This window comes from Panthera uncia (assembly GCF_023721935.1).
Source record: "Panthera uncia isolate 11264 chromosome B3 unlocalized genomic scaffold, Puncia_PCG_1.0 HiC_scaffold_2, whole genome shotgun sequence".
Taxonomy (NCBI): domain Eukaryota; kingdom Metazoa; phylum Chordata; class Mammalia; order Carnivora; family Felidae; genus Panthera; species Panthera uncia.
In genome coordinates, this window is record NW_026057583.1 from 228,111 (window position 1) to 254,972 (window position 26,862).

Here is a 26,862-nt window from a genome sequence, read left to right on the forward strand (position 1 = left end):
TCAGCAGGCGATTCTATACACATCGTAGTTTGAGAACCCCTGCACGGGCTGTGCTGGACTGGCTTGGGCCGCATCCCTCTGTGAGAAGAAGCTGTGAGAGGCGCCTGGCCCACTGCCTGCTGGTTAGGGAAGAAGCTGTTCGGCCCTCATTAGGGGTGTCAAAACCTCTGAGCTGGTGCCGAGGTCAACCGCTCGCGTTTCCATTATAAATTTTTTTTTTAAGTTTATTTATTTATTCTGAGACAGAACACAAGCCAGCAGGGGAGGGGCAGAGAGAGAGAGAGAGAGAGAGAGAGAGAGAGAGAGTCAGTCCCAAGCAGGCTCCACACTGTCAGCACAGAGCCCAGGGTGGGGCTCGAACTCACGAACTGTCAGATCATGACCTGAGCCGAAACCAAGAGTCAGATGCTTAAGCGACAGAGCCCCCCAGGCGCCCCGTGTTTCCGTTATAAATCCACAGTCTCCTCACGCCATGTGTCGTGTGCACGCGTCTTGCCAACATCCCTCTTTCCCTGTTAGGTTTCATTTTAAGTCGGCTCCCTGAAGAGCCTGGGGCTGGGTCTTAGAAGGATGTGACAAACCCCTTCACCCACATAGGGCACTACCCTCCTCCTCTTAGCAAAGCCGCTGAGGCAGAACACGGCTTCGCAGGCTTCCCCGTGGAGCCAGCTGAGACCATCCCTCCTGGGCAAACAAGGCCGCCTCCGTGCAGAGGTCTCCTCTGTGTCCTTCTGAATGCGTCCGTCTCCCTCGGCACTCTGTCCTTACGTCACCAAAAACATTTTATCCTTATTCTATAGAGCATCCTGGCCGTCCCGCTGGACTGAATTTGTCTTTCTGTCCTTCCCCCACGCTGACAAGAAGATCCTGTAATAACATACACTTGGTACTTTTCTTAACACCATGAGTCATTGTACACATGGGTATAGAGTCGTGTTTTGGAGCCTGAGAAGCTGATCCCAAAGGGTTTTGCTCTTGCTTTCGTGTATGTCTGTGTGCGAACAAATGTGCTCACGCACGCCCTGAATACCTGTTTTATTTATGTATTTATTTACTTATTATTTATTTCTACTTTTGAGAGAGAGAGTACGAGTGGTGGAGGGGCAGAGGGAGAGGGAGAGAGAATCTTAAGCAGGTTCCATGCTGAGCACGGACCCCGACGCAGGGCTTGGTCCCACGACCCTGGGATCAAGACCTGAGCTGAAATCAAGAGTTGGACGCCCAACCGACTGAGCCACCTAGGTGCCCCATGAATATCTGTTTTGATTTCCATGTGCATCTAGAAGGTTTTTCCACAACCCACCTTCAAAGAGCATTGCACATCTGTTGAATACATCTGTCTATACCTCTCCTCATGGGCCCTACTAAGACCGCGTCTCCTCCCTACTGAGGAGCATCTGGAAACTTCTCTCCAGGTAGCCCAAGAGAATTGTCTGTCTGTATGTCTGTCTCTCTCTCTCTCTCTCTGAACACACACACACACACACACACACACACACACCCCGCTCTCTCTGTTACTATCTTAGCACCCATTTAGTAACCCTCCAGTTCACGTTTTTTCCAGTCTTTTTGCGCCTACAGTGATGGAGTGGCCTTCCCTCTCTGCCCACAGGCTGCACCTGGGAATTTGGAGCCATGGTAAACTACATCAAGAAGACCTATCCCCAGACCCAGCTGGTCGTCGTGGGCTTCAGCCTGGGCGGCAACATCGTGTGTAAATACCTGGGGGAGACTCAGGCCAACCAAGAGAAGGTCCTGTGCTGTGTCAGCGTGTGCCAGGGGTACAGCGCGCTGAGGTGAGTGGCCTCCCCGCCTGCTCCTGCCTCTCTCCCCCGTTGGGGTCTTCGGTTTGCGCTCCGCTCGTTGAGGTGCCCCAGTCAGTGCTCCAGCGCTGGTCTGGGAAGACCAGAGGGACCGTGGAAGTGTCTGGGCCTTGGAGGCACCTTGGTTTGCTTCCACATCATACACGGGAGTTGTCTTACCAGACTCCTTAAGCCCGATCCGCAGCTGTGCTCGGCGATCAGATCTGTAACTGAATAGGCCGCGGTTTCCCTGTGGAGTCTCTGCGAGGTGATTTTATCTGTTGGTGCTGCAGGAGTTTTGTAAGAACTGTGGGTTTACCAAAGAACACGAGACGGGTAACCCAGAATCTGGGAGCTGGGTCTTATGACCCCAGATCCCTCCTGCCTACAGAAGAGTTGAGTCTCGAAAGACATGGGGAAGGATCTGTAGAAACCGTGGAATCTGTGCCCTCACCTTCAAATACTAGTCTCCGTTCGGCATCCCAGACATCACCACAAGGGAGACGACCTGCTAGATAAAGGTTTATCTTACCCCTTAGTCTCCTGCCCACAGAGCCCCGCAGGATGAGCCCTAGGGGCGCATTATCATCTGCTCTGACTCCCCCTCAAGATCAGTGCTGCCCCAGATCTCCCGAGAGCCAGCAGACACACACGCTCATTCATTCACGCACACTTCTCCAGACTCTTCAAATGCATCCACATTTTTCCCGTACTCACTCTTCATGATAATGGCTCTTGTATAACGCATGGGTATGACCAATTATTAAAGATCTCTTGAGGAAATCCAGTATTGCACAAGAAAGTAAAAAAAAGTCTCCGTCATTGATCCGACCTAATACCAAACAGTCCTTATAGTTAACAAATGATTCCTTCCTTTTGGCCTCCCGTTATCTCTCAAAATGCTGCTTAAACCTGTTTCAGCATTTGCTGATGGATAGAGGCTGTCTGTTGTTTCCAAAGATACATATTAACTGGAATTTGAAGCCGGCACAGCCAAAGGGCAAATGCAAGCCTAGAATTCAGCCTCTGCCCGTGTGGCGTAAAGCTGGCCAAAAAGGAGGATTTAAATGGGCCCGAAAGAAGACTTGAAAAACATCCCTGACGGAACCGTTCCTGAGTTCTAGGGCCGAGGCCTGGGTTCTAGTTTTCCTCACCTGCACAGTGGGGAGACAATACTAATAAATTGTACCTACCTCGTAGTGCCGCTGTGAGGGTCAGAGGAGTGCACACATATGCAGGGCAGGGACGTAGAGAGTCCATCAGTGACCAGTAATGACCATCGTTCATGGTGGGACAAGAAGGTAACGCTAGTGGGTCACAAAGACCAGTCTGGTGAACTGGTGACAGTTTTCACTGCGTTAAGAACCCCTCGGGGGACCATCTTAGAAATATATCCAGTTTCTTGGGTCCCAGCCCTGGAGATTTGGGCTCTAGAATCTGGGGCATGAGGCCAGGAATCTGCATTTGGACACATTCCACGAGTGACTTCTGATATTTAGCCACATTTAGCAGCCACTGGGCCTGGGGATCTCAGCGGCCCCTCCAGCTCTAGTATCATGGGCCGAAGTGATGATACTAGATACCCCTCATCCTCCTGCCGGGAATCCTCCCCTTCACTGCCCTCTGTGCTCCGGAGAGCCAGCTGAAAGGACACGTCCCTTGATCTTGGCTAGAAATATCCAGTTCCCAATTCATAGCTGTTATGTAACCGGAGTTAACCAAGTTGCTGAGAGGGTAAGGTCCCTACCACAGGATTCAGGGGAACGGGTCCTGACACAAGGACCCTCGCCTGACAAATGGTCCGGTTTTCAGCAAGCCTTCTATCACCTGTAAGATTGGAATCACCAGAGTCCCTTCCTAAACCCAGTGCTCTGAGCACGGACTTTGTGTCCAGAGAGCACAGCATTTGATAAGTGGGAGGATGTAGGACAAGTTTGTTTTCTTTTTTTTTTTTTTTTTTTTGTTTCCACCAAGACACAAGATCTTAAATGACCGCAGCTTCTTTTCCTTTTGCTGCAGCAGCGCCATCTGCTGTTGGCAAGAGCATATGATCCGTGCGGTTGGTGAACAAAGGGGTTTGCCCTCACGCGAAGGGAGCTTAAAATCTGCTAAGTTTAGACTCTGTGAGGTGCCGTACATTTTGCAGACAGTCTACACCACCTTCCTTTGAGACCTCAGAGATCGTCACACTCATACTTACTCATTATCACATCAACCTCATACAGTAAGGAGACAAAGAGGCAACTTCATCCTCGGGAGCACAGAGAACCCACACTAGGGCCACGATCCTGTGGCCCTACGTACACACTGGAAGTGGTGGCAGGTCAGGGGGACCCCATCGCCCTGTGTGTGCGGGCGCCACCCTGGGCTCGGGTGCCCTCAACATTTTAATGAGATCTACTCCCCGAAGGACAGTGCCTTACTCAAAACCAGTGTCACCTTTGTTTCCTGCCAAGGCTTGAGGGCGATGAGCCTTTGTGGCACTGGGACGATGGCAGCCATGCTTCCTTTACGCCGAGGTGGAGCAAGGAGGGCTCGTCTGCCTCTGCCGGGGCCCCACGGGAGTCCGTGCTGCCGGTAAATCTCTCCTAGTTGAGCCTAGAGAACCGCTTGCCAGTGACCCATCCCCTCCCGCTGGCTTCTCACCCCAGTAGCGCACCAGCCCCGTAGCCAGAGCCAACCCCAGGCCAGCAGCCGTGCCCGCTTGCCGTAGTTCGCAAAGCCTAGCTGCCGCCAGAGAAGCTCATCTAGGATGTGCCGAACCACCCGAGAGCAGGATACAAGAACCCGAAATGCCTGCCGTCTCGTAGACTTCGCATAGTTCCCTCAGCACAAGCAGCTGCCAGCCAGTCCCGGAAACGTGTGCGGTCAGACTCAGCGCAACTCTGGTTGAATTAATCATTTGAAATGTTCCTGCAAAGACTCTTGATTCTAAGTTCGTGCAGTGAGTGGCGATCGGCCAGGAGTGGCGGTGCCAGAAGATTACCTGCAGGTTAATTCGTTCCTTGATTCGTTTGGTTCCTTCGGCCAAGGCACCCTTCTAGGTAACAGGGACACAGCCAGGAACAAGGCGGAAAAATTTCCTGCCCTCATGGAGCTTAAAGAAAAGGGAAGGAAAGCCTTTCGGGGGGGCTGGTTTCCGATCAAATCGTGTCTTCATTCCTAAGGGAGCCCTCAACAATCTGGCATTGCAGAATCTGCCGGTAATAATATGATTCGAATCCAAGCGTGTCATTACAGTTGGGGGATGAGAGACAGCCTGTGTCTGAGGACCTCACGGCAGTTCTCGACAGTAGAAGGATATTTACAAAGCAGCAAACCAACCGATACGCGTCACTAATAGATTCTACACTAGGCATCTGGGTGCCCAGGAAGTCCCCAGTCAAGCGAGGAGGCCAGAGGGGAGGGCTCTTGGAAGGAGGTGAGGGTAGGCACAGGGTCCGGGGGGTGGGGGGGGCGCCCTTAAAGGACAACAGACAAGTTCCCAGGTCTCCGTGTCGGTCGGCTCCTGGCTGGGGGAGCATGTGAGCACCGCTGGGTCTCAGCACAGTGCTTTCCGCAAGCTTCCCTGCCGCAGAGAACACCAGACATCACTTTCCAGCCAAATGGCGTATATATTCTCTTGTTTGCTCTGCATGGGCAAACCCCAGACTATGGCTGCGTCTATGACAAAAGCAAGGGCTGTCATTCATAAAGTCCCTCTATAGACTTGTCCCTTCATCGGATCTGTGTTTATAGTGCAAGAACTGTATGCCGGTTTTAACAATCAGTAATTTTGCATCAGAGCCAAGCATGGGGGGAGAAACTGCTAAGTTTAGACGAAGCTCTGTGGGCAGAACTCCAGCCTGGAAGAATGCTTGGCTTTTCCACCACTGGGGTGTGAAGCTGACCAGATGGCTTGCCCTTAGTGTCTTGGGGGTTTTTGTTTATTCTTTATTGCTAATTCTTTCCTCTCAGAAAAATGAGAGTGACAGACCCTTTCACGTAGTAATCCCGTTCCTATAAAAGGATATCCTCAGGGCAAATAGTCTGATGAGGCAGAGAGGGGACTGGCAGTCCCTACCCTTGTCTGAGCTCCGTGCCCCACCCTGCCCCAAAGCCCCGCTGGCTGGAATGAAGGATTCTGGGCCCACGTCCCAGTGCAGAGATGGTTTTCTTTCGCTTGCACTCTCAAGCTGAACTAGCTAGAGGTGATGACCTCTCCCCAGGTCAGTCCTGTCCCCCGAACCAGCTGCCAGCCAGAAGCCCTCTTGCCTGGGTCTCTCCGGACCAGACGCTCCACCGTCCTTCCTCCCAGAGGCCACGCTGTTCAAGGCTGTTTGGTTTCGCCCCCAGGACAGTACGACTGTCTTGCAGGGCCAAGCTAGAGATAACCGGCACCTGTCCAGCAGGAGGGATAGTCATAAAATATTATCCACAAATCACAGTGGAAAACAAGGGAGATTTTACATTTAAAAATCAAGAAAATGTGTAACATAAAAGAACGTGTATATTTAAAAAAAAATTTTTTTTAATGTTTATTTAGTTTTGAGACAGAGAGAGACAGAGCATGAATGGGGGAGGGGCAGAGAGAGAGGGAGACACAGAATCTGAAGCAGGCTCCAGGCTCTGAGCTGTCAGCACAGAGCCCGACGCGGGGCTTGAACTCACTGACCGTGAGATCGTGACCTGAGCCGAAGTCGGACGCTTAACCGACTGAGCCACCCAGGCGCCCCAAGAACGTGTATATTTAAAGTAGTGAGGCTACATCGGGTTCTGTGCTGACAGTGTGGAGCCTGCTTGGGATTCTCTCTCTCCCAGTCTCTCTCTGCCCCTCCCCTTCTCCCTCTCTCTCCCTCTCACTGTGTGTCTCAAAAATAAGTAAATAAACATGAAAAAAGTAATGAGGAGCGCAACTATGTAAAAATAAGTAGAATGGTGGAAATGGGAAGTCCTAGTTTAACGGATGTAAACTTCCAGATTCACAAGACGGAAAAATTCTGGAGATTTATGACCTATCACTGTGAATATGCTTAACACTACCGGACTGTGTACTTAAAAATGGTTAAGGAGGTAAATTTTATGGTATGTGTTTTTTTTACCACCACGATTAAATTTAAAAAAAAAAAAAAAAAAAAAAAGATTGTAGATGGGCAAAACTTGGAAGAGAAATTCCCTTCCCCAGAGAAAAACAGTTTTCTTACACTGGTGTGATAACATGCCAGGAGATGCTTAACATGGTTTGATTTTAAAGTTTCTTTAGCACATTACGTTCAAGGTATGTTGTAATATTGCCTACGTCCATGTCTTCTTTTGTAGCCTGCCTTGTTGTCCCTTTTTGGAATGTTAGGGTCACGTGTGCCCAGGTTCACAGAACCTGCGTCTCATTCTCATCCTCCATGTTTTCTCGAAGACCACAGAAAAGATGTTTGGCCGCCCTCGCAGGGTCTCAGCACTCTGAGATATAATTTACTTGAGCCGGGAGACTTGAATTCCTTTGGGTGTTAGGTGCGTGCTTTCCCCATCTCATTCTCTTCTGATTTCAGTTCCTTTTAATCAGTGCTTAGTCCACTCGTTTTGAAACTCTGAGTTGGGAGGTTGAGCTTTCTCTGAGCAGAGCCCCCCAGCAGCGTGAAGTGCTTGGCTCTGCTCCTCCCTGCCCCGGTGGATTGCCCTGAACGTGACTGTGGATGCCTGTTTCCTTTGGATCCTCTTCTAAGTGATCTAAAAATCCGTCATCTCCCACAACCTTTTATTTTTATTTTTTAAATATTTTTTTAATGTTTGCTTATTTTTGAGAGACAGAGAATAGAGAGCATGAGGGAGGGAAGGACAGAGAGAAAGGGAAACACAGAATCCAAAGCAGGCTCCACGCTCTGAGCTGTCAGCCCAGAGCCGGACGCGGGGCTCAAACGCACAAACCACGAGATCATGACTTGAGCCGCCGTCGGATGCTTAACCGACTGAGCAGGCACCCCACCCACAACACATTTTAAAACTCTCATAACTGTTCCAATAGAAACCGCTCACCAGCAGGTGGCTGGGAAAGCAGTGCAGAAAATATCTTATTATTTAACATTACATTGATCATAAACAAAGGCATTTTAAAAGAACTTTATTTGTTTTGATAAAAGGTAGGTAGACAGATGGATGGATAAAGTTCTTTCAAAATCCACACATGTCCCGGTGAAGCATGCTGCTTTGGGAGGTACTCTGCTTCTCATTTGCAGTCTCGATGACAGAATAGCTTTGTGACTCTCGGGAGGCATCAGCCCTGGCAGAGTCATCCTGGTTCTTTCTGAAGTGGATGAAACCTGCCTTCCTGGAGGATTCAGAGCCTTCTCCTGACTGTTCATTATGACACATCTCTCTTGTGCCCTCGTTGGCCAGACTCTCCTGGTGGCTCAGCCCAGGGAGCCCATCCTGCTGTCCCCTCTCTCTCGTAGAGAACGTAGCCATCTAGAGACAAGCCAAGAACGTGGAGGTTTGGAGGCGCCAGGGTGGCTCAGTCAGTTGAGCACCCAACTCTTGGTTTCGGCTCAGGTCATGATCTCATGGTTCACAGGTTCAAGCCCCGTGTCAGGCTCTGCACTGACAGCACAGAACCTGCTTGAGATTCTCTCTCTCCCTCTCTCCCTCTTAAAAATAACAAATATTTTTAAAAGAAGAACACAGAGGTTCTGCTGTTTGGACAAGTAAAGGGGTTCCTTCATTGTCTGGAGAGCCGAAGTCCCCTGTCTTTGGTGCCCAATTTGTGGCTTGCTTCAAACAACGTCTGCCAGATGTCACCCAAATGTTCTGTTCATATTTTTCCACCTTGGACCTTGGGCTCAACCCAGGAATGTGTTTTCTTGCGAAGAGCACTCTTCTGCTTCTCTTGCTGGAAGTTTCCCTCATAGCCACCCAGGGGCCTCCACAGGGTTCCTTCCAGTCCTGGTCCCATGTCAGCAAGTCCTGCTGATGCCTGTGAAATCTTGCTTGCTCTCCTCTGAGTTTTGTTCACCCTGTGTGTGTGGCCCGCCCGGGGGCCTGTCGCTACCCAAGACCGCAACAGTCTGTCCTTCCCTGTCCTTCGCCATTTGCTGGCAGTCAGTCCGCCATGTTTTCAGGGTTTCAGCTGAGTGTTCTCTCCCCTCCTGATCCATTCGCCTTGGTTTCCAGGCACACGTCTGTCCCGTCCTTAGGAGACACACGCCGCGTCTTTCTCAGGAGCCTGCCCGCCCCCCAGGTCTCCTCAGCCAGGGCCAGAATCCAGACCCCTTACCACCACCAGCTGGCCAGCTCTCCACTCACCACATCCACCATTAACAGGAGCAGCGAAACACCACTAAAGTCCTCTGTCGGGCCTGTGATAAAGCTGTCTAGCTACCTCAGCCATAGAGCAATCGGTATGAAATGGATTCTCTCCTTCAACCCCCTAATCTGTCAGATGAGGCTTGGTGAGGTGAAGTGGTTTTGCAGAGTCTGGTGACCTATGTGGTGGGGTCGGATGGGCGGTATTCAGGTCCCTGCTCCGACTCACCAGCCGGGTGGCCTGGACGTCTCGTGAGACCTTCATGCCGCCGCCCGCCCCAAGGCCCCCGGCCCATCTGCCACACCAGCCTGCTCCTGCCTCCTGCCTCCTCTCGCTGCAAAAACAGGGCAGCAAAATGGGAGTTCGGCCTCAATGGGAAGTGCGCTGTGCTCCACACGACCCACCGGTCACTTTGCCGTCCCTGAGAATGATTGTTGAGGCTCACAGTTACCCGGTTAAGACTAACTTCGGCTTTTCTCTGTATCTCTTTGAACTTTGATCTCCTCAGCAGGGCAAATAATTTTCAGTAGCTCATAATCTAAAATAATTGTCTATTTTCTTTCTTTTTCTTCTTCCTCCTTCATTATGATGGAAAATTTTAGGCACATATAAAGTAAAAAGAGTAAGATATTGAATTCCCAGGTGCCCATCACCCACTTAAGCAATGCCTAGCTCACAGCCACTCTGGTTCCTCCACAGCTCAGGCACACTCTGCTACCCCAGAAGCTGATTATTTTATTTTCTTTTCTTTTTCTTTTTTTTTTTTTTTTTAATTTTTTTTTTTCAACGTTTTTTATTTATTTTTGGGACAGAGAGAGACAGAGCATGAACGGGGGAGGGGCAGAGAGAGAGGGAGACACAGAATCGGAAACAGGCTCCAGGCTCCGAGCCATCAGCCCAGAGCCCGACGCGGGGCTCGAACTCACGGACCGCGAGATCGTGACCTGGCTGAAGTCGGACGCTTAACCGACTGCGCCACCCAGGCGCCCCGAAGCTGATTATTTTAAAGCAAATCCCAGGCATCATATCATTTCATCTGAAAATACTTTACTAGTTTGCACTGAAAGACTCTAAGAACTTTTTCTTATGTGACCACAGTACCATTATCATGCCAAGAAATGAATGATTCCCTAATATCCCATTTCTACTCAGCGTTCAGATTTCCCTGATTATCTCACAGAAGGTTTTTAATAGTTGGCTTGTTTGATCAGGATCCATGTAATGCCTATGCGTGGCATTTGTTGATCTGTCTCGTAAGTTTCTTTTAGTCTATAGATTCTCCTCTCGGATTTCCTTCCATATATTGTTGTTGTTGTTGTTGGGATTGAAGAAATGAGGCCTTTTAAAAAATATATGGAATGAATGCATTTATAACACATTGCCCTTGATTATGTTTTCTTCAACCAGTATAAAATTAAGTGTTAGTTCCTTAATTTTATACACAAAGGTGGTGAAAGACAGTCCCTGTGTATGCTGAGTAGTAAAGCAGAGATGCTAGGAATCCGCGTCAGCCAGCATTGATGGAGGCGGATGGTTCCAGCATCCTTCTTCCCTGTCCTCCTCAAGCCCAGGGCCCCTGTGCGTCCCCCAGAGCCTCTCGGTGAGTGGTGCCTGTGATCTTCAGTCAAGAGAGCCTCCGCGGTGCTGTCGCTCAGGTCTTAACGTTTATGGTCAGCACCTCCCCACTTCCTGCCTTATGCGTTCCCTCTAATACGAAGGACGTGCTAACCAAAGCATTTACGAAGTCAGCCAAGGAAGAAATGGACAAAGGCAAGAGAAAGCTGGGATAATGAGACTGTCTGCTCTCTGAGGAGGGGGCAGCCTGGGTCCAAGGTCAGAGGAGGGGATGCCAGCGGAGGAAGCAGGTTCTGCCTCATGGATTGGGTGACTTCCCTCCTTCCTCCTCGCTCAGACTAAGAGGCAAGTGTCCAGATCCCTGCCTTAGTCGGGGTCCCACCCACAGTGATCTGGCCTATCCTTTCTGTGTGTGCGGCATTTGGGGAGCCCCCCGTGCATTTATAGAAGGGCCTTTTGACCTTTGAAGGCGGTGTTAGCTTTCCCACGGTTTATGTGAACTTCAGCCCACGTTTTATGAGCATGTCACACACCATTAAAGCCACAAACCCTCTTGCTTTTAACCTCCCACTACCTCTTATTTTTTAACCATGGTATTATGGGAAATGTTTGCCGTTCCAAAATTGAAGGGTGGCAGCCTTGGGGAAATAACTTTTATAAACTCTTCTGGATTAAAAAAAAAAAACAACAAAAACCTATGAACCACCCCGTCCCCTCTTTGGCCATCTGGGATAGGAAACCGATGGACCCCGCGTAGGAATGGTGACACCCGGGTTCACCCCCAGAGTGGAAGCAGGCCTCGAGACCCAGACGTCTGCAAGGTGGGAGTTAGCATGGACCCGGTGATGTTTGGGTTCACACCCAGGGAAGAGAGCACTGAGCAGGGGGGGCCGAGCCAGGCGGTGGGAATTAGCACACTGGTGTTTGCTCACCTGTCGTGTGGCCAAGGAAATCTGCGCAGGTGCGCAGAGAAGGCCGCACTTTCCCTTGACCTGAGTGCGTGGTGGTCTCCTAATCTAGAGTGGGGATAATACTACCTGCCTTTTACTGCTGGGACTCAGGCGGTGGCCCTCATGTCAGGTAGGCCTAGTCATGCTGCCGGTGCACAGTAGCTTGAGGGGGGAAAAGACTTCAGAACGAGCCGCAGCAGCCGCGCCCAGGGAGGGTGGGTCGCCCGTCGTCTTCTTCCGTTTCCTTGCCCCTTAAACATTCTAAGGCTAATCAATAGAAAGCCCACCACTGTATGCTTTCCCTTTGCCTCTCAAACAGCGACCGAGAAGTTCTTTTAAGTTTTTCCCTGCACTGTGCCTCTCCACACCCCCACCCCCACCCCCCTTACGTACTCCTTCACTAAGCCAGAAAAACCGTCTGGCCAGGTGGGAAGCCAAATGGATGTGTTCAAAGGCCAGTACTGGCAGGTCCTGAGAAAGGCCACTGTGCCGCAAGGGGGTGTCGGGACTGCCACCCACAAAGCCTGTGCCCCCAGAGAGCTTCCCCGCTGGGGCCTTGCATTCAGCCCTGCGGCTCCCCTACGGAGAGCCGGAGACCACCCCGCAAAGACCCGTGTTCTGGGGCGGGAGCCAGTGCCCTCCTCCTCCAGGGAGAGGTGCCGGGAGCACCTTCTCGGGGCCCCAGCACGGGCCGCTAGCGGGTCCCTACAAGGCCTCCCTGCAGCGCGTCTTCCCGGGTGCGGTCTCTCACTTCCCCCGTGGTTCTTTCAGGGCCCAGGAGACCTTCATGCAGTGGGACCAGTGCCGGCGCTTCTACAACTTCCTCATGGCGGACAACATGAAGAAGATCATCCTCTCGCACAGGTGCGTCGCCTTCCGTGCCCCCTCAGGAGACCGTTCCCCTCTGAGCTCATTCCCGAGTCACGAAGGCCAGAACTCGCGGTTGTCCAGGAGGACGAGAGAGGCAGGGTTGCCGCAGATTCTCTGCCGACCGCTTTGTGACTCGCTCAGAAGCAGACTGGTCCCGAGCTACCCAATTCGCCAACTCGCTTTCTGCTTTCATGATTCCCCACGTACCCAAGACGAGGAACCATTCTACGCCATTCTTGCCCAAACTAGAGCAACCCCGAGGGGGCCTGTCACGGTCTGGGGACCTTTCTCCTTAGGCTGCTCTCGTGCACGCCTCTGCGTGTTCCCCATGCCGGTCTTGCCTCGCTCCTGCTCACGGTGCTTGGGTGGGGTCGCCCCTGACCACGCTTGGAGCGGCGCCCGGCGTGCGGGACAGGTCAGTAGGTATTGGCGATGGCTTTATCGTCGTGATTGTGAATAGTCACACCGTCCCTCCCCCTTCCCCTGCACCCGCCTTCCCTCTAGCCGGACTGGGCCACTTGGAGGTCCCGCGCCCTCTGGCCTCTCCCACGCCACCGGGGCCTCGCCGAAAATGCCCTTCCTGTCACGTCTCCCCAGACTTTAGGTCCGTCTCCGTGCTCCTCTGTGAAGCCAACTCCTTCACCCCCGAACTGTTTTTCTGTTGCTTCCCCGGTGTGAATCCTGTGTCTTGAACTAAACTGTAAAGCACTGGAGGGCCTGGGCTGCGTTTGATCCACCTCCCCCACCTCCAGAGCCTGGCACATCACGGGGACGCAGACAGAGCAATTTTAGAGGGGTTTTGATGCCATCCCAGGAAAGGCGACCTGACTGATCTCAGTGGTTAAAAGAAAACATGGTAATGGCCTGCCCTAGCCAGGCGCCCCAGACTGGGCAGGATCCACGTGGAGTCTGGCCAGGGCTGGTGCTCACAGGCCCCTCAGGCTGCCAAGCTGCTAGGCCCTTGTGACTGGTGCGGGGAGGTACAAAAGGAGGCTTCTGTCCCCTGGGCTGACCGGATGTAAACTGTTTTCACTCAGCTGGTGGTCTTTGGGTCTCAGCTGTGAGTCAGGTGTGGCTCAGCTGAGGTTCACAGGGGGCTGGGGATTTGCTGACGTTCCAGAAGGGGTGAAGCCAAGCCTCTGACACCAAGTGCAGGTCCTCTGTCTGCCTTCCACACTTCTGGAACGGGAGGGGACTCCTCCCAGGGAACGTTTGTTTGGCCACAGGGCCCAGTCTTGCCACTAATTAATCAGTCCAGAAGGTCCATCATGTAATTCTTAACAAATTGAGGGAACCCTTTGAATGTGCTCTAGGTGTATTTACATTTTTTTCAATTTCCTACAGAAAGCCAAACATTTAGAAATTTTAGGGGCACTTTAACCTGTGAGTTCTAGGGGTGTCTGGATGGCTCAGTCGGTTAAGCATCTGACTTGGACTCAGGTCATGATCTCACGGTTTGTGGAAGCCCTGCGTCGGGTTCTGTGCTGATGGCTCAGAGCCTGGAGCCTGCTTCGGATTTCTGTGTCTCCCTCACTATCTCTCCCCAACTCGTGCTCTGTCTTTCAAAGAAATAAACAAATGTTGATAATACTAAATAAATGTTAAAAAATAATAATAATAAATTGTGAATTCTAAACTGTAGGTATACAATCTTCCTCATAATCTTTTTGGGGGAAAGATGTTAAAGAAATGTGCTCTTCTTTGAGAGGGGTAGTGAGTAGACACCAGAACGTGGAGGGCCAGACCGCAGACTCAGCCCTCCTTCTGCTATGTGCCTGAGACCCTGCAGGGGATGAAGGTCTAAGTGTGTGTGTTTTGATCTCTACCTTTATTATCATCTTCTCAAGATGGATCTTGTTCTTAATGGAAATGACTATTCTTCGGAGTATACGTAAGCTTTTTAGCTAACACATTGGAGAGCAGTTGATTTGCCCCAGCGCTAAATGGGTTTTCCAATGTCTTCCTTGTTAAGTGACTGAAACAGCTCCTAAAGAGAAAGGGGTGGTGTCAACACCAGTGTAAAGGTGAGCCCTCGCCCCCCACTGTTTGGCTGACCGCCCACCACTCTCTATAGATCCCTTCCGAAGACCTCCCCTCCCCTTCAGTGAAGGATTTGTAATATAGTTGATCCTTGAACAATTCGGGTGTTAGCTGCACAAGTCCACCTGCATGTGGATTTTTTATTTATTTATTTTTAAGCATTTATTTCTTCTGGGGAGAGCACAAGCAGGGGAGGGGCAGAGAGAGGGGAGGACAGAGGATCCAAAGTGGGGGCCACGCTGACAGCAGCAAGCCCGATGCGGGGCTTGAACTCACCAACCATGAGATCATGACCAGAGCCGAAGTCGGACGCTCAATCGACTGAGCCACCCAGGCACCCCTTGTGGATTTCTTATAGTCCAGTACTATAAATATATTTTTTTCCTTATGATTTTGTTATAACATTTTCTTCTCCCTAGCTTACGTTATTGTAGGAATACAGTACATAATACATGTAACATACAAAATATGTGGGGTTTTTTTGTCTGAGGTTCTTGGCAAGGCTTCCGGTCAACAGTAAGCTATTAATCGTTAAGTGTCCAGGGAGTCAGAAGTTCTGTGTGGATTTTTGACTGCACTGGAAGCTGGCGCCCCTACCCCCGCATTGTTCAAGGGTGACAGTACTCACCTAGGCTCAAACCCGCTCTTTAGTTTGTCTAGCTGCCTCCGAAAAGGAAAACAAGACCTTGGCAATCATCTTTCTGCAGTTATTCAAAAATCAACATTGCAAGCTCATCCTCTGGAACATTCTGAGGGCTGAAGGGATCTCTCTCCGACTTGCCCTGTATCCCCTGTCAGATACTCTCTCCTGGCTTGACCCCCTGGGGAAAGGAAGCAGGCTCTGCTCACGGTTATCATCTGCCCTTTACATGTTTTTTTCAGCTTTATTGAGCTGAAAAATAAAATTGTAAGGTGTTCCAAATGTACAACACGATTTGGTTCATCATCTGCTTTTTGTTCTGTTTGCTGTTGTGTCTCATTCTAGGCAAGCTCTTTTCGGAGACCATGTTAAGAAACCCCAGAGCCTGGAGGACACTGACTTGAGCCGCCTCTACACAGCCACGTCCCTGATGCAGATTGATGACAACGTGATGAGGTGTGTCCATGCTCAGGGGGCAGGGCGCCAGACGTGGGGGCTACAGGCCGGCATTGCCCAGCTCAAGGGCTTTTCCTCTGCCCACTTCAGCATTAAGGTCTTTTTTTTCCCTTTGAATAAATGTCTAGTGTTTAATAAAAACTGAAGACTGCACAGAAGAATCCAAATTTCTAGTTGCCCTTAGAAAACAAGAAGTTCTCACCACTCATTCTTCATTCTTGTGCGGTGTAACTGGGCTTGAAAACTGGGGACCTGGGGTGCGCACACCCTAGTTGTCCATAGCCCTTACCCCACCTGCCGTGCTCTGACCCTGGGGCAGGGATCAGGTGCCACGTAATTTGCATTTGCAGGAGAAGGAAATATTTCTTGCGTTTATCTGTGTCTCTACCCAAAGTAAAAAACAAGAAATAGACAAGGAGGGCTGTGCATTGCAAGAAAACAGAGCCTCTTTCTTTGGGGCAGTGAAGTCTCTCCTGAGTATAATGCATAAACCCTGCCCACTTCAGTCCTTTATCCTTCCCTGCCCCCTCCCTTCAGGCACCTGAGGCTGAGACCCTGACAGTGTCTTCCTTCCTAGCACCCATAGTTTCTGATTGAGCTTAGCCTTAGCTGGAAAAGGCAACGTTGATCTCTGGCCTCATCGTTCTCTTTAAAAACAACATCATTTTTATTTGATACCTTCAGGCATGATCTAAAGCAAGCTAACTGTTCACCCAGTAGATAGGCAGATATTGACCTGAGGGTGCTTATCTTCCTTACAGGATTTTAGTAGCTTTCTTACACCAAGCAACCTTGAAATAAGCCTGTTAACGGTTATGCAAAGGAAATAGACACTACAAAATCACTGGTATGTTCAGAAGTTGAGAATGGATTCTACCCACTCTCACTGAAGATGGGAAATGCGACTTTATTGTGGTACTAACAAGAAAGAAACCAAACATTTAAACTCCCCCATTGATCGTGTGAATTTTTTTAAGCCCCAGAGGGAGTGGTGTTCAACTCTCCCTAAAGCTCTTCCTTTTGAATGGTGTTGGATCGTAGCAGTTTTCATGAAGGTCACCAGTAATACTGGAGGCCTGGAGTGCTTTCCTGGCCCTCTGGGACCACAAAGGGACTGACTGCATGCAGACAGGTGGCCCAGAGGTGATGTCTGCGCTCAGCCACTCCCTGCAGAGTAGACCGTGGCTGTGCAGCCTGAACTTTCTGGAGGCTTCCCAGGCAGAGATGTCTATGGGGCCTGGCAGTGGAGGAGATGTACATCTTCAGGGGAGGCATGATATCTTTAAGACGCCAGTCAGGATAGAACACAACCACCATTCAGATACCAGAAGTCCTAATGTGCATCAGAAAGAGGTTTCCAAAGATCCCCTGGCCTGAGGGTGACTCGGCCTGTTGGTGTCAGAGCCCCAGGATGAACAGGGCACAGGGCACAGCAAACCTACAGGACTTTCATTCTGGAACAACAAAGGTTTGGTTAAATGTCAATTTATCTCTGACTACTGCTCCGTGGGTGGACGGAATCAGTAACTGAATCTCTGTCTCATGCCCATTACCTGATACGTATTGCATTGCAATTCACAGTGGTCTGGGTTACTCGGCCAGGAAGAATTTTGTTGAAAAGAAGAGCTCTCATAAATGGCTTTGAATGTCATTTTCCTAGCGTCTGCGGTGACATCTGGTTTTATACTGACTCGAAGTGTGTAACCTGTGCTAATAAATACTATAGATAACACTGAGTTTCTGTGCTGGTGTGCACTTTACTGCCATAAATCTCAGTGCCGTTAAGGAAGGTGCTGTCCCTGGCTCCATTTTACGGAGAAGCTCAGAGAGGTTAAAGAGTTTGCCTGAGGTCACGGAGCCGGTAAGTGGCAGAGTCAGGATTTGAGCCCAGATACCAAAGCCAGAGCTCCTAACCCCTAACGCTGGTGCATCTGTACTGTCAACTGATGTGACGTGTCAGCGTGGGATGGGAGCAGTAATAAAATCCACTCTGCATCCGACCTTGTGACGAGTGTGGCTTCGTCCTCTCCTTCCCAGGAAGTTCCACGGCTACAGCTCCCTGAAGGAATATTATGAGGAGGAGAGCTGCATGCGGTACCTGCACAGGGTGAGTGACAGCACGGACTCAGAGGTAGCAGCAGCTCAGAAGTAGCATCACTTCCCCCCACCTTCACACCCCGTGCAACAAGCATGCTCCCCAACCTCCTCAGGCTCGAACCGCGGTAGCTGTTGACTTGGGCTTTGTTTGTGAACCAAACTCTGGCTCTCTGGGGCCTCCGTAAATTAATCCCAGAGCTGCCCCTAGGTGCAGAGCGGGACCAGTCTGCTCCTGTGTCCGTGTTAAAGCCCTTAAAATTACTGCAACACCCTTTTTTTTTTTTTTTAGTCTTCTTTGACAGTGTAATCTTGCCTGGTTCCTGCCATGGTCGTTCATAGATCTGTGTAGATTTCTTACAATTCTGGACTTTTTTTTTTTTTTTTTTTTTTTTTTTTTTGCCATTGTGCATTTTGTTAGTGTGGCAGCTAGGACTAAACCTCCAAGTTCCCGCCATGATCTGGTGAGCCCAGAGGAAAAGAGATGTATTTCTGTATCAGAACGATGAGGAACAGGTCTGCTGGCAAGATGGCCAGGTTTCTATTAATGCAGTTTCTGGCAGCTGCCATAAACTTTATGTGGATTAAATTAAGTTTGTTGGCCACTCATCAGCGCCCTCTGTTTTCACCTGCACCACCACCAAACCAGTCTCTCCTCATTCTTTGTACAATTGCTCCTTTCCCTCAAGCGCAGGACTTCCCATTTAGCCCTGTCAATGTCCACCTGGTGGCTCGGCCCCCTACTCACCCAGCTGAAGCACGTAATTGTGAATTGTGGTCCTGCCGTCTGTCACATCGGTCACCCCTCCTGGTTTAGCATCATCCCCCAGGCTCTGGGTGCCTTCATTGAAGCCGCTACAGAACCGTTGAGCTGTCTAGACCAGTGTTTGAGAGCGCCAGGTTGGCACAGCCAGTCTCTATGCTGCCCGGGTGCGGCTGTCCATAGCGTCTGAGTGCCCTTCAGCCCTTCTCCCCGAAAATGAAAAAGGCTATTTTACTACAATGGATGTTGAACGCAACCCCAGTAAGAGCTTCCCAATATCCACCAGCCTACTCTTGGTTTTCCCCTTCAGATTCCCCTAGAAAATCTCCCTTGTCTGGAAGGGAGCACCCTCCATTTGTCCTCCCCACAGTATAAATGGAATGAATGTGTACATCACTCTCTGTAGGGTCACTTTTCTGAAAGGTGGGCTAACCTGAAATACTGGGAGTCTCATCAGAAAGATTTTGCCGGTGAGCCCCATTGAGCACCTACCCAGGCTCCATCAGAACACGTGGGTCCCCTAGGACACCTGCCAGGCCGCCATCAGATTGCAGTTACGGTTCATGCCACCGCCAGGGAACACAGGCAGCCTTAATCCACTCGTGCGGTGGACTGAACAGGAACCCTCTTCCCTTTGCTTCAGAGGCATGTCCGGTAGTTGAATTTGAGCCTTGACTCGGGGGGACAGGGGGGTCTAAGAAAGGGAATCGATCATTTATTTCTCCTTTATTTTCCTGTTGCAGATTTATGTGCCTCTCATGCTGGTCAACGCAGCTGATGACCCCTTGGTGCATGAAAGCCTCCTAACCATTCCAAAATCTCTTTCAGGTAAGTGTTCCTTCCTGCTGCTCCCTTGGCCATTCAGCACGTTGCCATGGCAAACTCTGTCACCTTCATACTGCCGTCACCTCTTGTAGGTCAGCTTCTGTGGGGAAGGACATCCCGTGGCGGGGTTCTCGTTCAGCCTGCCTTGATAGTACTGGGGCTGTGATGAGCCCTGGGCAGAGCCTTGTGTTCTCTCTTGGTGCCAGAGATGACCGTCATTTATATCCATAGCCAAGAGGGGTTTGGGGAGTTCCCCAGTGTTCTGTGAAATTATTGTTTCAGGGTTTATGGTTCCATTAAATTGGAGAGTTTGATATAAAGAGATATTTCGACTTAAACATGACACGAGGGGCACCTGGGTGGCTCAGTCAGTTAAGCTTCTGACTTCGACGCAGGTCATGATCTCACAGTTCACGGGTTTGACCCCCGCATCCGGCTCTGTGCTGGCAGCTCAGAGCCTGGAGCCTGCTTCCGATTCTGTGTCTCCCTCTCTCTCTGCACCCCCCCTCATGCTCTCTCTCTCTCTCAAAATAAATAAACATTAAAAAAAATTTTTAAAAACCTGACACGAAAAGCAGAACAAAAAAGCCAATTCTGCTGCCTCTTCTGACAGCCTCTCCATCTGCTTTGAGGATAAAAATATAAGCAACTGAAAAAGCAAAGAACGTTGCTCATGGGAATGCCGCTGTGTTTCAGGCCGGCTCGGTCTCACCCCACGCTAGAGAGGGGCTGAGGGAGAAACGAGAGAGAGCGAGCGAGCGAGCATGTAGCAGCAGAAGGAAACACTTGGAAATCCCAAGACCACTTGCACTGCAATTCAGTTCCCCGGGACCCATTCTCCTGCCCTCTGTAGCCCTCCGCGACCATGTTTCTCTTATAAATATCCTATATTAAGCAGAGCAGGGGCCCTTCTGGCTCAAACTCCAGGCCAGGGGAGTAAAAGCCACAGCGGGTGGAGCCCCATGCCCTGCTCGGAGTGGATGTTGTGTGTGATACAGGTGTGTGAGGTGATAAAGCCGCCCGTCCTCAACCCGCTGTCAAGCCGTAGGCTCCCTGCACAAAAGCAGCCCAGTGAGCAGCGTGCAGCAGAGAAAGCGGCCGTGCCATTTCCTTCCGGTGTCCAGAGTAACACCAGTAGCTCTCATGCTGCCACGCAGAATCTATGAAATCGCAACTGAAAAGGAAGCAGAAGGCAGGGTCACCCCGCAAGAGAGTCCCGCAGAGCCAGAACTGTGCGCCCCAGGAGGTGCCTCCAAGGCCTGGAGCAGCCGGGCCCCTGCCAGTCGGTCCCCTGGGAAGACATTTTTCTGTGGTCCCTGGCCACACATGGCTGCCCATCTTGCCCTATCTTCACTAATGGCCTCTCCGAGCCCACGCGGGACTAGCCCACGTGTGGACTCCTGAAGTCAGGCTCCAGGTTAGCGGCGCTGGGCATGGCCAGCTTTAAGTTCTGTTTTAGTCTCAAACGAGAAGTGTCTGTGATGAAAGAACATTGACTCCGCTGAAGTAAATAACCGCATACGTGGCCGTGAATCCCTCCTCAAAGCCTGGCCCCCACCGGTAGCTTCGGCGTCACCTGGGAGCTGGTTAGAAATGCAGAATGTCAGCTTTTCCACCTGGCGTATTAAGGTACATTAAGGTGACAGCCCGGATTTGGAGGCACGGTCAGATTTGAAGCATCTGGCTGTATAATCAAATCACCTGGGGAGCTTTAGCGAGACCCGTGCACCCGAGCGTGCGTGCTCCCTCCCTCTCTGTCACCCCAGGTGATTCTAACATACACCCGAGTCTGAGAACCCTCTGGATTTCAAAGCGTTGCTTAAGCCGGTGCCCATTCCGCCCCAAAGCCAAGCTGTTCCAGTACCTGCTAGATCCCAGGCCTTGGCCACCCGCCTCATCTCCCTCCCACTCTGGTGAGTGAGGCAGAGTGAGGAGAAGTCGAGTACATCCTCTTGGTGACCTTCACCCGGGGGGAAAGCCCGGGCCCACCCTGGCCGGCGCCCTTTGGCACATCCTGCCTTGGAGCGCGCCAGACGGTGACTCACTCAGCTGCCTTCCCCCCGCAGAGAAACGGGAGAACGTCATGTTTGTGCTGCCTCTGCACGGGGGCCACCTGGGCTTCTTTGAGGGTTCCGTGCTGTTCCCCGAGCCCCTGACGTGGATGGATAAGCTGGTGGTGGAGTATGCCAACGCCATCTGCCAGTGGGAGCGGAACAAGTCTCAGTGCTCTGACACGGAGCAGGTGGAGGCCGACCTGGAGTGAGGCCTCCCGGACTCCGGCGCGCTCCAGCTGCCTCCCCTGGAACCCGCGTCCATCACCGGCTGTTTCAGGTCCCCCACCCCCACCCCCCACCTCCCTCAGTGACCTGGATCTGACCTCACGCCATCAGCGGGGACCACCCACCAGGCGCACCTGCGCTGGAGCAGGCGGCCAGTCCCTGGGGGCTCCAGCCTATTTTTGTGCTTAGTTACTGGTTTTCTCCACCGCCTTGTTCTCCACGGCGACTGGCGACAGGATTCTCACCCTCCTGTCCCAGTCTCGGCGTTTGATTGCTCTTAAGCCAATTACATCTAGTTTCCCTATGAAAAATGTGTCTGAACAGCAGTTTTGCTTTGCCAATCGAAAGGCTTGTCCCCCAGAGCAGTGAAGGATGTATGCTATTTTGCGGTGGTTGTATGTGTCCTTATGTAGACCCTGACAAGTGCTCGCCAACCTAAGCCGATGCTGACGATGCAGGTTGGCTTGGGAGCCCAAGCGCCCGGGCCTCCCACACTGCAGTCTGGCCTCTTACGTGGCCAAGAAAGTTCTCTTGAGTCACGAGCCAGGTTTCTCCCTTACAGTCTTCTAAGGCAGTCTCCCACACTTTTGCCGATGATGAGAATTACCTGGGGCACTTGTTGAAAATTCAGCCTCCCAGGTCCCTCCCCTGGGAGAGGCCGATTCAGTGGGTCCGGGAAGGGGTCTGGAGATTTTAATTTTTGGCCAGTGTCCCTGGTGATCCTCACCACCAGGCAAATTTGGGAAACACTGTTCTGCGGGGCCTTTAAATTAGAAACATCTCGTAGCTCCTTTTACGGAAATGTACACGTAGACGCGTCTCTTGGCTCCCAGGGGCCTCCAATGTATCAATCAAGGCCTGTCCTCGTGCAGCTGCCTTGTGTAATCACAGCGTGATGTCTCAGAAGAGGGCCTGGCAGGGAGTGAAGTTTGGGCTACGCCAGACTCTGCTTTTTACTGGCTGTATGACCCTGGAAAAGTCCCTTGAACTTCAGTTTCTTCAGGGGACTTGAACCAGGTGGATTGCCGAGGTCACTGCCGGTTCTAACGATCCATGACAAACTCAGCTCACTGAGGTCTGAGAGAAAGAGCATCCTTTCAGGGAGGCCTCCTGTAGATGTCATCATTCGCCTTTTTTTTTTTTTTTTTTTTCCCTGTCCCTCATTTTCATATAAAGTGGTGTTTTGGGGTTTTTTTAAACATTCGATTATCATTTTACTTTTTTAACCCAAGTCTTTCTAGTTCTGGCTTTTGATACCGAATAGTTCAAAAGCTGGATCTGAGTTTGGAGAAAGATCTTTCCAACCAAAAAGGGTGTTATTTTGAAACCAGATTTTTAATTTAATAGCCTATATTTACAGTCTGTTGGAGAGATCTTTCCAAAGTGTGTCTTTTCAAATGAAAATGTTATTCGAGGTTTCAAGTACTCCTTTCCTCCAGTCCTGTGGTACTTGAATATCTAAAAACCCTGCACTTTGAAAAATCGGCAGTTGCTATCTGGAACTAAATGGAACTGTGAGTGAAATTGTCTGAATACTTTTTTTTTTTTTTTTTTTTTTTTTTTTAATGTCCCTGCTTCATCTCCTTTGCTCCAGGACAGACAGGATTATAAATAGTGGGTCTGTGTGGATCTTTCAGGGGTAAAGGGAGCCAGGGCCTAGATACGCCCCTCAGGGTTGCAGGTGGATGTCTTCTGGGCGTCGGTCCAAGTGGCTGTGACAGTCACGTCTGTAACCTGAAGTTGTCTGACAATCACCAGGTCATCCTAATTAATAACATCAAAAGCAGCCGCTGTCTCAAAAGATGGAGATTTCTGTGGTCTCCACATTGTGTTGTGCTTTCTCACACACGCCAGATTCATCATTGTGACTTTTGCGCCCAACTGTTATGTTTCTAGTGCATTTCCTTTCCATGTTCTTTTAGCACAGATTGGCACTTTATCATCTACCCCCTCAATTTGGAAGCCGGCCCCTCCCCTCTTGCTTTTCCCTCCAGCCTATAACACAGCTGTAACCTAGAAGAGTCACAGTCCTGTTTCCCACTGGTCCCTTTGTTTCTCAAGACCTTTTGTGAAATTAGGTAAACGAAGCAATATCTAAGTGGGGCTGAATCGCCATCCCGGGAAGCAAGGGGTGCCTTTCTTTGCCTTAGGTCACATCTCTTGACCTGTTCTGACAAAGCAGTGGCCAGGTACCCGCCCCATTCAGGAAGAGAAAAGACACCAGTTCTGGAGGGGGACCAGAAGTCCCTGGGGCCCCATGGAGTTGAGGCAGGGGTTGGGGCCAGGCCTTGGTCGCCACACGACCGGAATTTACCCCAGGGGAGCGTGGGGGCCCTGTCCCAGCTGAAGTCTTTCTATGTGTGTGACTCCGAATGGCACTCACATTCCATTTTGGCTCACATGAGATCAACTGAAGCCCTTTGTTCAGGCTTCAGGCTCTCAGGCATGGAAATGAGAATGTGACCGTGGCGGTCTTACAGGAGAATTTTTGTTTGTCCCTGAATGAGAGCACAGAGGCATTGAATTTACAGAGATGCAAACCTGCCTAATAGACAAGGGAGCGGCATTTTATATGTAGGTCAGCCTTTTCCTTCCTGCAGCTTTCTTTGCGTGTCTTCCTGAAGCCATTCATTGCTGATGAAGGTCCTGTCTGGCTTGAAACAAGGCCGAATGTTCAAACATCATTTGAACATTATATCTTAAAATCAGAATAAAGATATAACTTGCGTGGACCTAGCCAGTCCTGTTGCAGGGGTAACATATCGACACATGAAACACCACGGACGGGAGGCACCCGCATTTCTGCCGTACTCTCGGCCTCTTAAAGGGTTAGAAGGCACCTTGTGAGCAACTGATCCGGGTCAAATTAACATTACCTGGAAAATGGCGTCAGGTCTCCTTGATACCTTGTGTCACAAGGAGGTTAAACAGACTTCAGGAAAAGCTCTTCTCTTCCCTGCGGTGAGTTTGCACCAGTGATTCCAGAGCGGAAGGAAAGCAAGAAGTGGTTTGTTGTCAATGTATTTGCACCTCTCTTTAGCACCTTACGCTTGCGAGGAACCCGGTGATGTACCGTAAGAGGTGAAACAGGGCTGAACAGGAGCGTGCCCTTTCTTGACCTGGTGGTAGGGGACCAGGGTCCAAGAGACCCAGGTTCTTGTCCTGATTGTCTCTAATTCAGGCTGGATTGCGGGCAACCACTTCACCTCTCTGAGCCCCAGTTCCCTCACCTTAGACCGCCTCTAAGACCATTCACCTATTTACACACCATTTGCCTGAGGACCCATCCTTGCAAATGGCAGTGGCTGCGTCCAGGCTCCAGCGTCATCTTGGGGGGGCTCAGACAGAGGGAACTTCTGCCGAAGACCCTCGATGTTGCCCAAAGCCCTGTGTCTGACTGGCTTCTCTTTAGACTCTCCGCCGGCATCTCAGTACCCTTGCTGTCCCGAGGGTGGTCTTGTGACTGGGACAGGTGCTGACCATTGGAACTAGGCGAATGTCCCCAGCCTTCTGTGTGATTCAGAGCATTGAGATTCATAGTCTTATTTCCCGGGGCAGAAATCCTTCCCGCTCAGGCTTTCATTCTGAAACTACAGTCTTCATTAAAGCTGAGCTTTCTGGATAGCTGAGCTTATATGCCTGGCATCTGAATGAGAGCTCTCTTTGTAACTGTGTGACTTGAGATCCCTTCTGCCAGCTCCAGGGGAACAATGCATGTGTTCTTGTTGGTGTTTGCCAGGCGAGCAGATGTCTGAGATGTGAGAGGCTTTTCTTTTCCTGTGGCGTCGATTCGTAGAGCTCAAGGAAAGACCCCTGAAACGTCACGTGGAGTCCAGAGAACTCAGGGCTCTATCCTCCAGGCAGGACAGGAGAGTTACTAAAAAGCAATTCACCACAGCATCGCCGGGAATTGTTCTCTGTGCCCAGAAGGCCTTACTTTGCCTGTAGAGTATCCCCTGCTGTTCCAACAATAGTGCGGCACTGGAATTTAAAATCTGCCGTGGAAGTTCGAAGCGAAGCCACAGCAAAACCAGAGAATCCTTTCGTGTGGCCTGTGAGCTCCTTGTTACGTTAGCTCCCCCCACCCCCACCCCTCGACAGCACGCATGGTTCACAACTGGCCAAATGTCTCATCCTCCGATGCCTCTCTTCCTTCCCGGCCTCGCTCTGTTCTTCGGAGCCACTTTGGACTACTTGGATGCTTCACAAAGCCATGAAAAGTGGCCTGTCTGTGGCATTTAGAGGCCAAGCAGTGGAGGGAAAGGTTTTTTCCTCCCTCTGTTATCTAAGCAGAAGGAAGGACCCCCCCTTATTCATAAACTAGGATTGCTTTTGCCAAATTGCATTTGAAGCTGAGGGAAGGGGCACCGGCCCTTGCTGGCAGTGGGAACCGGAACGCTCTCCAAAACTAAAGCTGCTTCCTCGGGCCTGCCTCACTGCTGCTGCCGCCCCCGGATGCCACCCAGGCATCCTCCCCAAGTGGCCCTTAGAAGCAGACTGCAGAGCCCAGCTCACCGGCCATTCCCAGACTCCCAGACAGTAGACAGCTGCCCCTTCTGGAAGAGCCAGCCCCCCACCCCACCCCACCCCACCCCGAACTGTTTTTCCTGGCATGTACGTGGGGAAAGCGTTCGTGTATCTCTAATGAACAAGCTGGAGTCAATTTCTAACCAGTGGGTTGTCTTTCACCTTGACTCCAGTCAATTAGTAATGAAATCGATAACCTACTTTCTCCCCGCTTCTGGTCCCCATTAGCCAAGAAATCTACTGTTGCCATAAGTTGGGGACTGTCCATTTATAGCCCCTGCAGAAATACCCTTCATCTCCACGGGCATTCTCCTTCTAGACCACCCACGTTGAGGAGCCCAAGTCATTGACGGGAGTCCTTGCCGCCCCCCTCGGTCCCCACGCCAGCCGCTTCTCTCCCAGACTGTTCCCAGGGACTTGGTTCATCCCGGGCATAGGACTTCGGTTTTGTCTGGCTTTTGTTTTGGCCTCTTCGGTTTTCCTAAAGCACAAGTCCGTGTAGAATCCTGTCACCTCTCCACACCAGTTCCAGAATGACCCGGGCCTCTCCCCACTGCCTCAGGAAGACCTCCACTGTACCTGAGCTTTTGACTTCTGCCAATGCAGCTGCCTTAGCAACACCAGGGGCGGGGGGCGGGATGGGGAGCGGGGGCCATCTCTCCTTTTTCTGGTTGGACTCGGTCAACCACATTCTTCCGTTGGCAGATCTGCTTCCAGATTGATTTTTGAGAACCATCGCTTTCGCATTCCTAATTTTTGTCTGTTTTG

At 50.9% G+C, this 26,862-nt stretch overlaps 1 protein-coding gene across 5 annotated transcripts in view; it reads left to right on the forward strand.

The window, feature by feature from the left end:
• The window catches only part of ABHD2 (abhydrolase domain containing 2, acylglycerol lipase), a 112,707-nt gene that overhangs the window by 78,697 nt on the left and 7,148 nt on the right, over positions 1 to 26,862 (forward strand). For 3 of the 5 annotated variants that reach the window (XM_049614268.1, XM_049614273.1, XM_049614270.1), the window contains 6 exons: positions 1,613 to 1,796; positions 12,372 to 12,464; positions 15,496 to 15,606; positions 17,644 to 17,713; positions 19,207 to 19,291; positions 21,355 to 26,846. In XM_049614268.1, coding sequence (XP_049470225.1) covers positions 1,613 to 1,796; positions 12,372 to 12,464; positions 15,496 to 15,606; positions 17,644 to 17,713; positions 19,207 to 19,291; positions 21,355 to 21,551 — 740 coding nt within the window. In that variant the 3' untranslated portion in view covers positions 21,552 to 26,846. Of the gene's footprint in view, positions 1 to 1,612; positions 1,797 to 12,371; positions 12,465 to 15,495; positions 15,607 to 17,643; positions 17,714 to 19,206; positions 19,292 to 21,054; positions 26,847 to 26,862 lie in introns of those variants that run through there. The other 2 variants (XM_049614269.1, XM_049614271.1) reach the window with 2 other exon arrangements.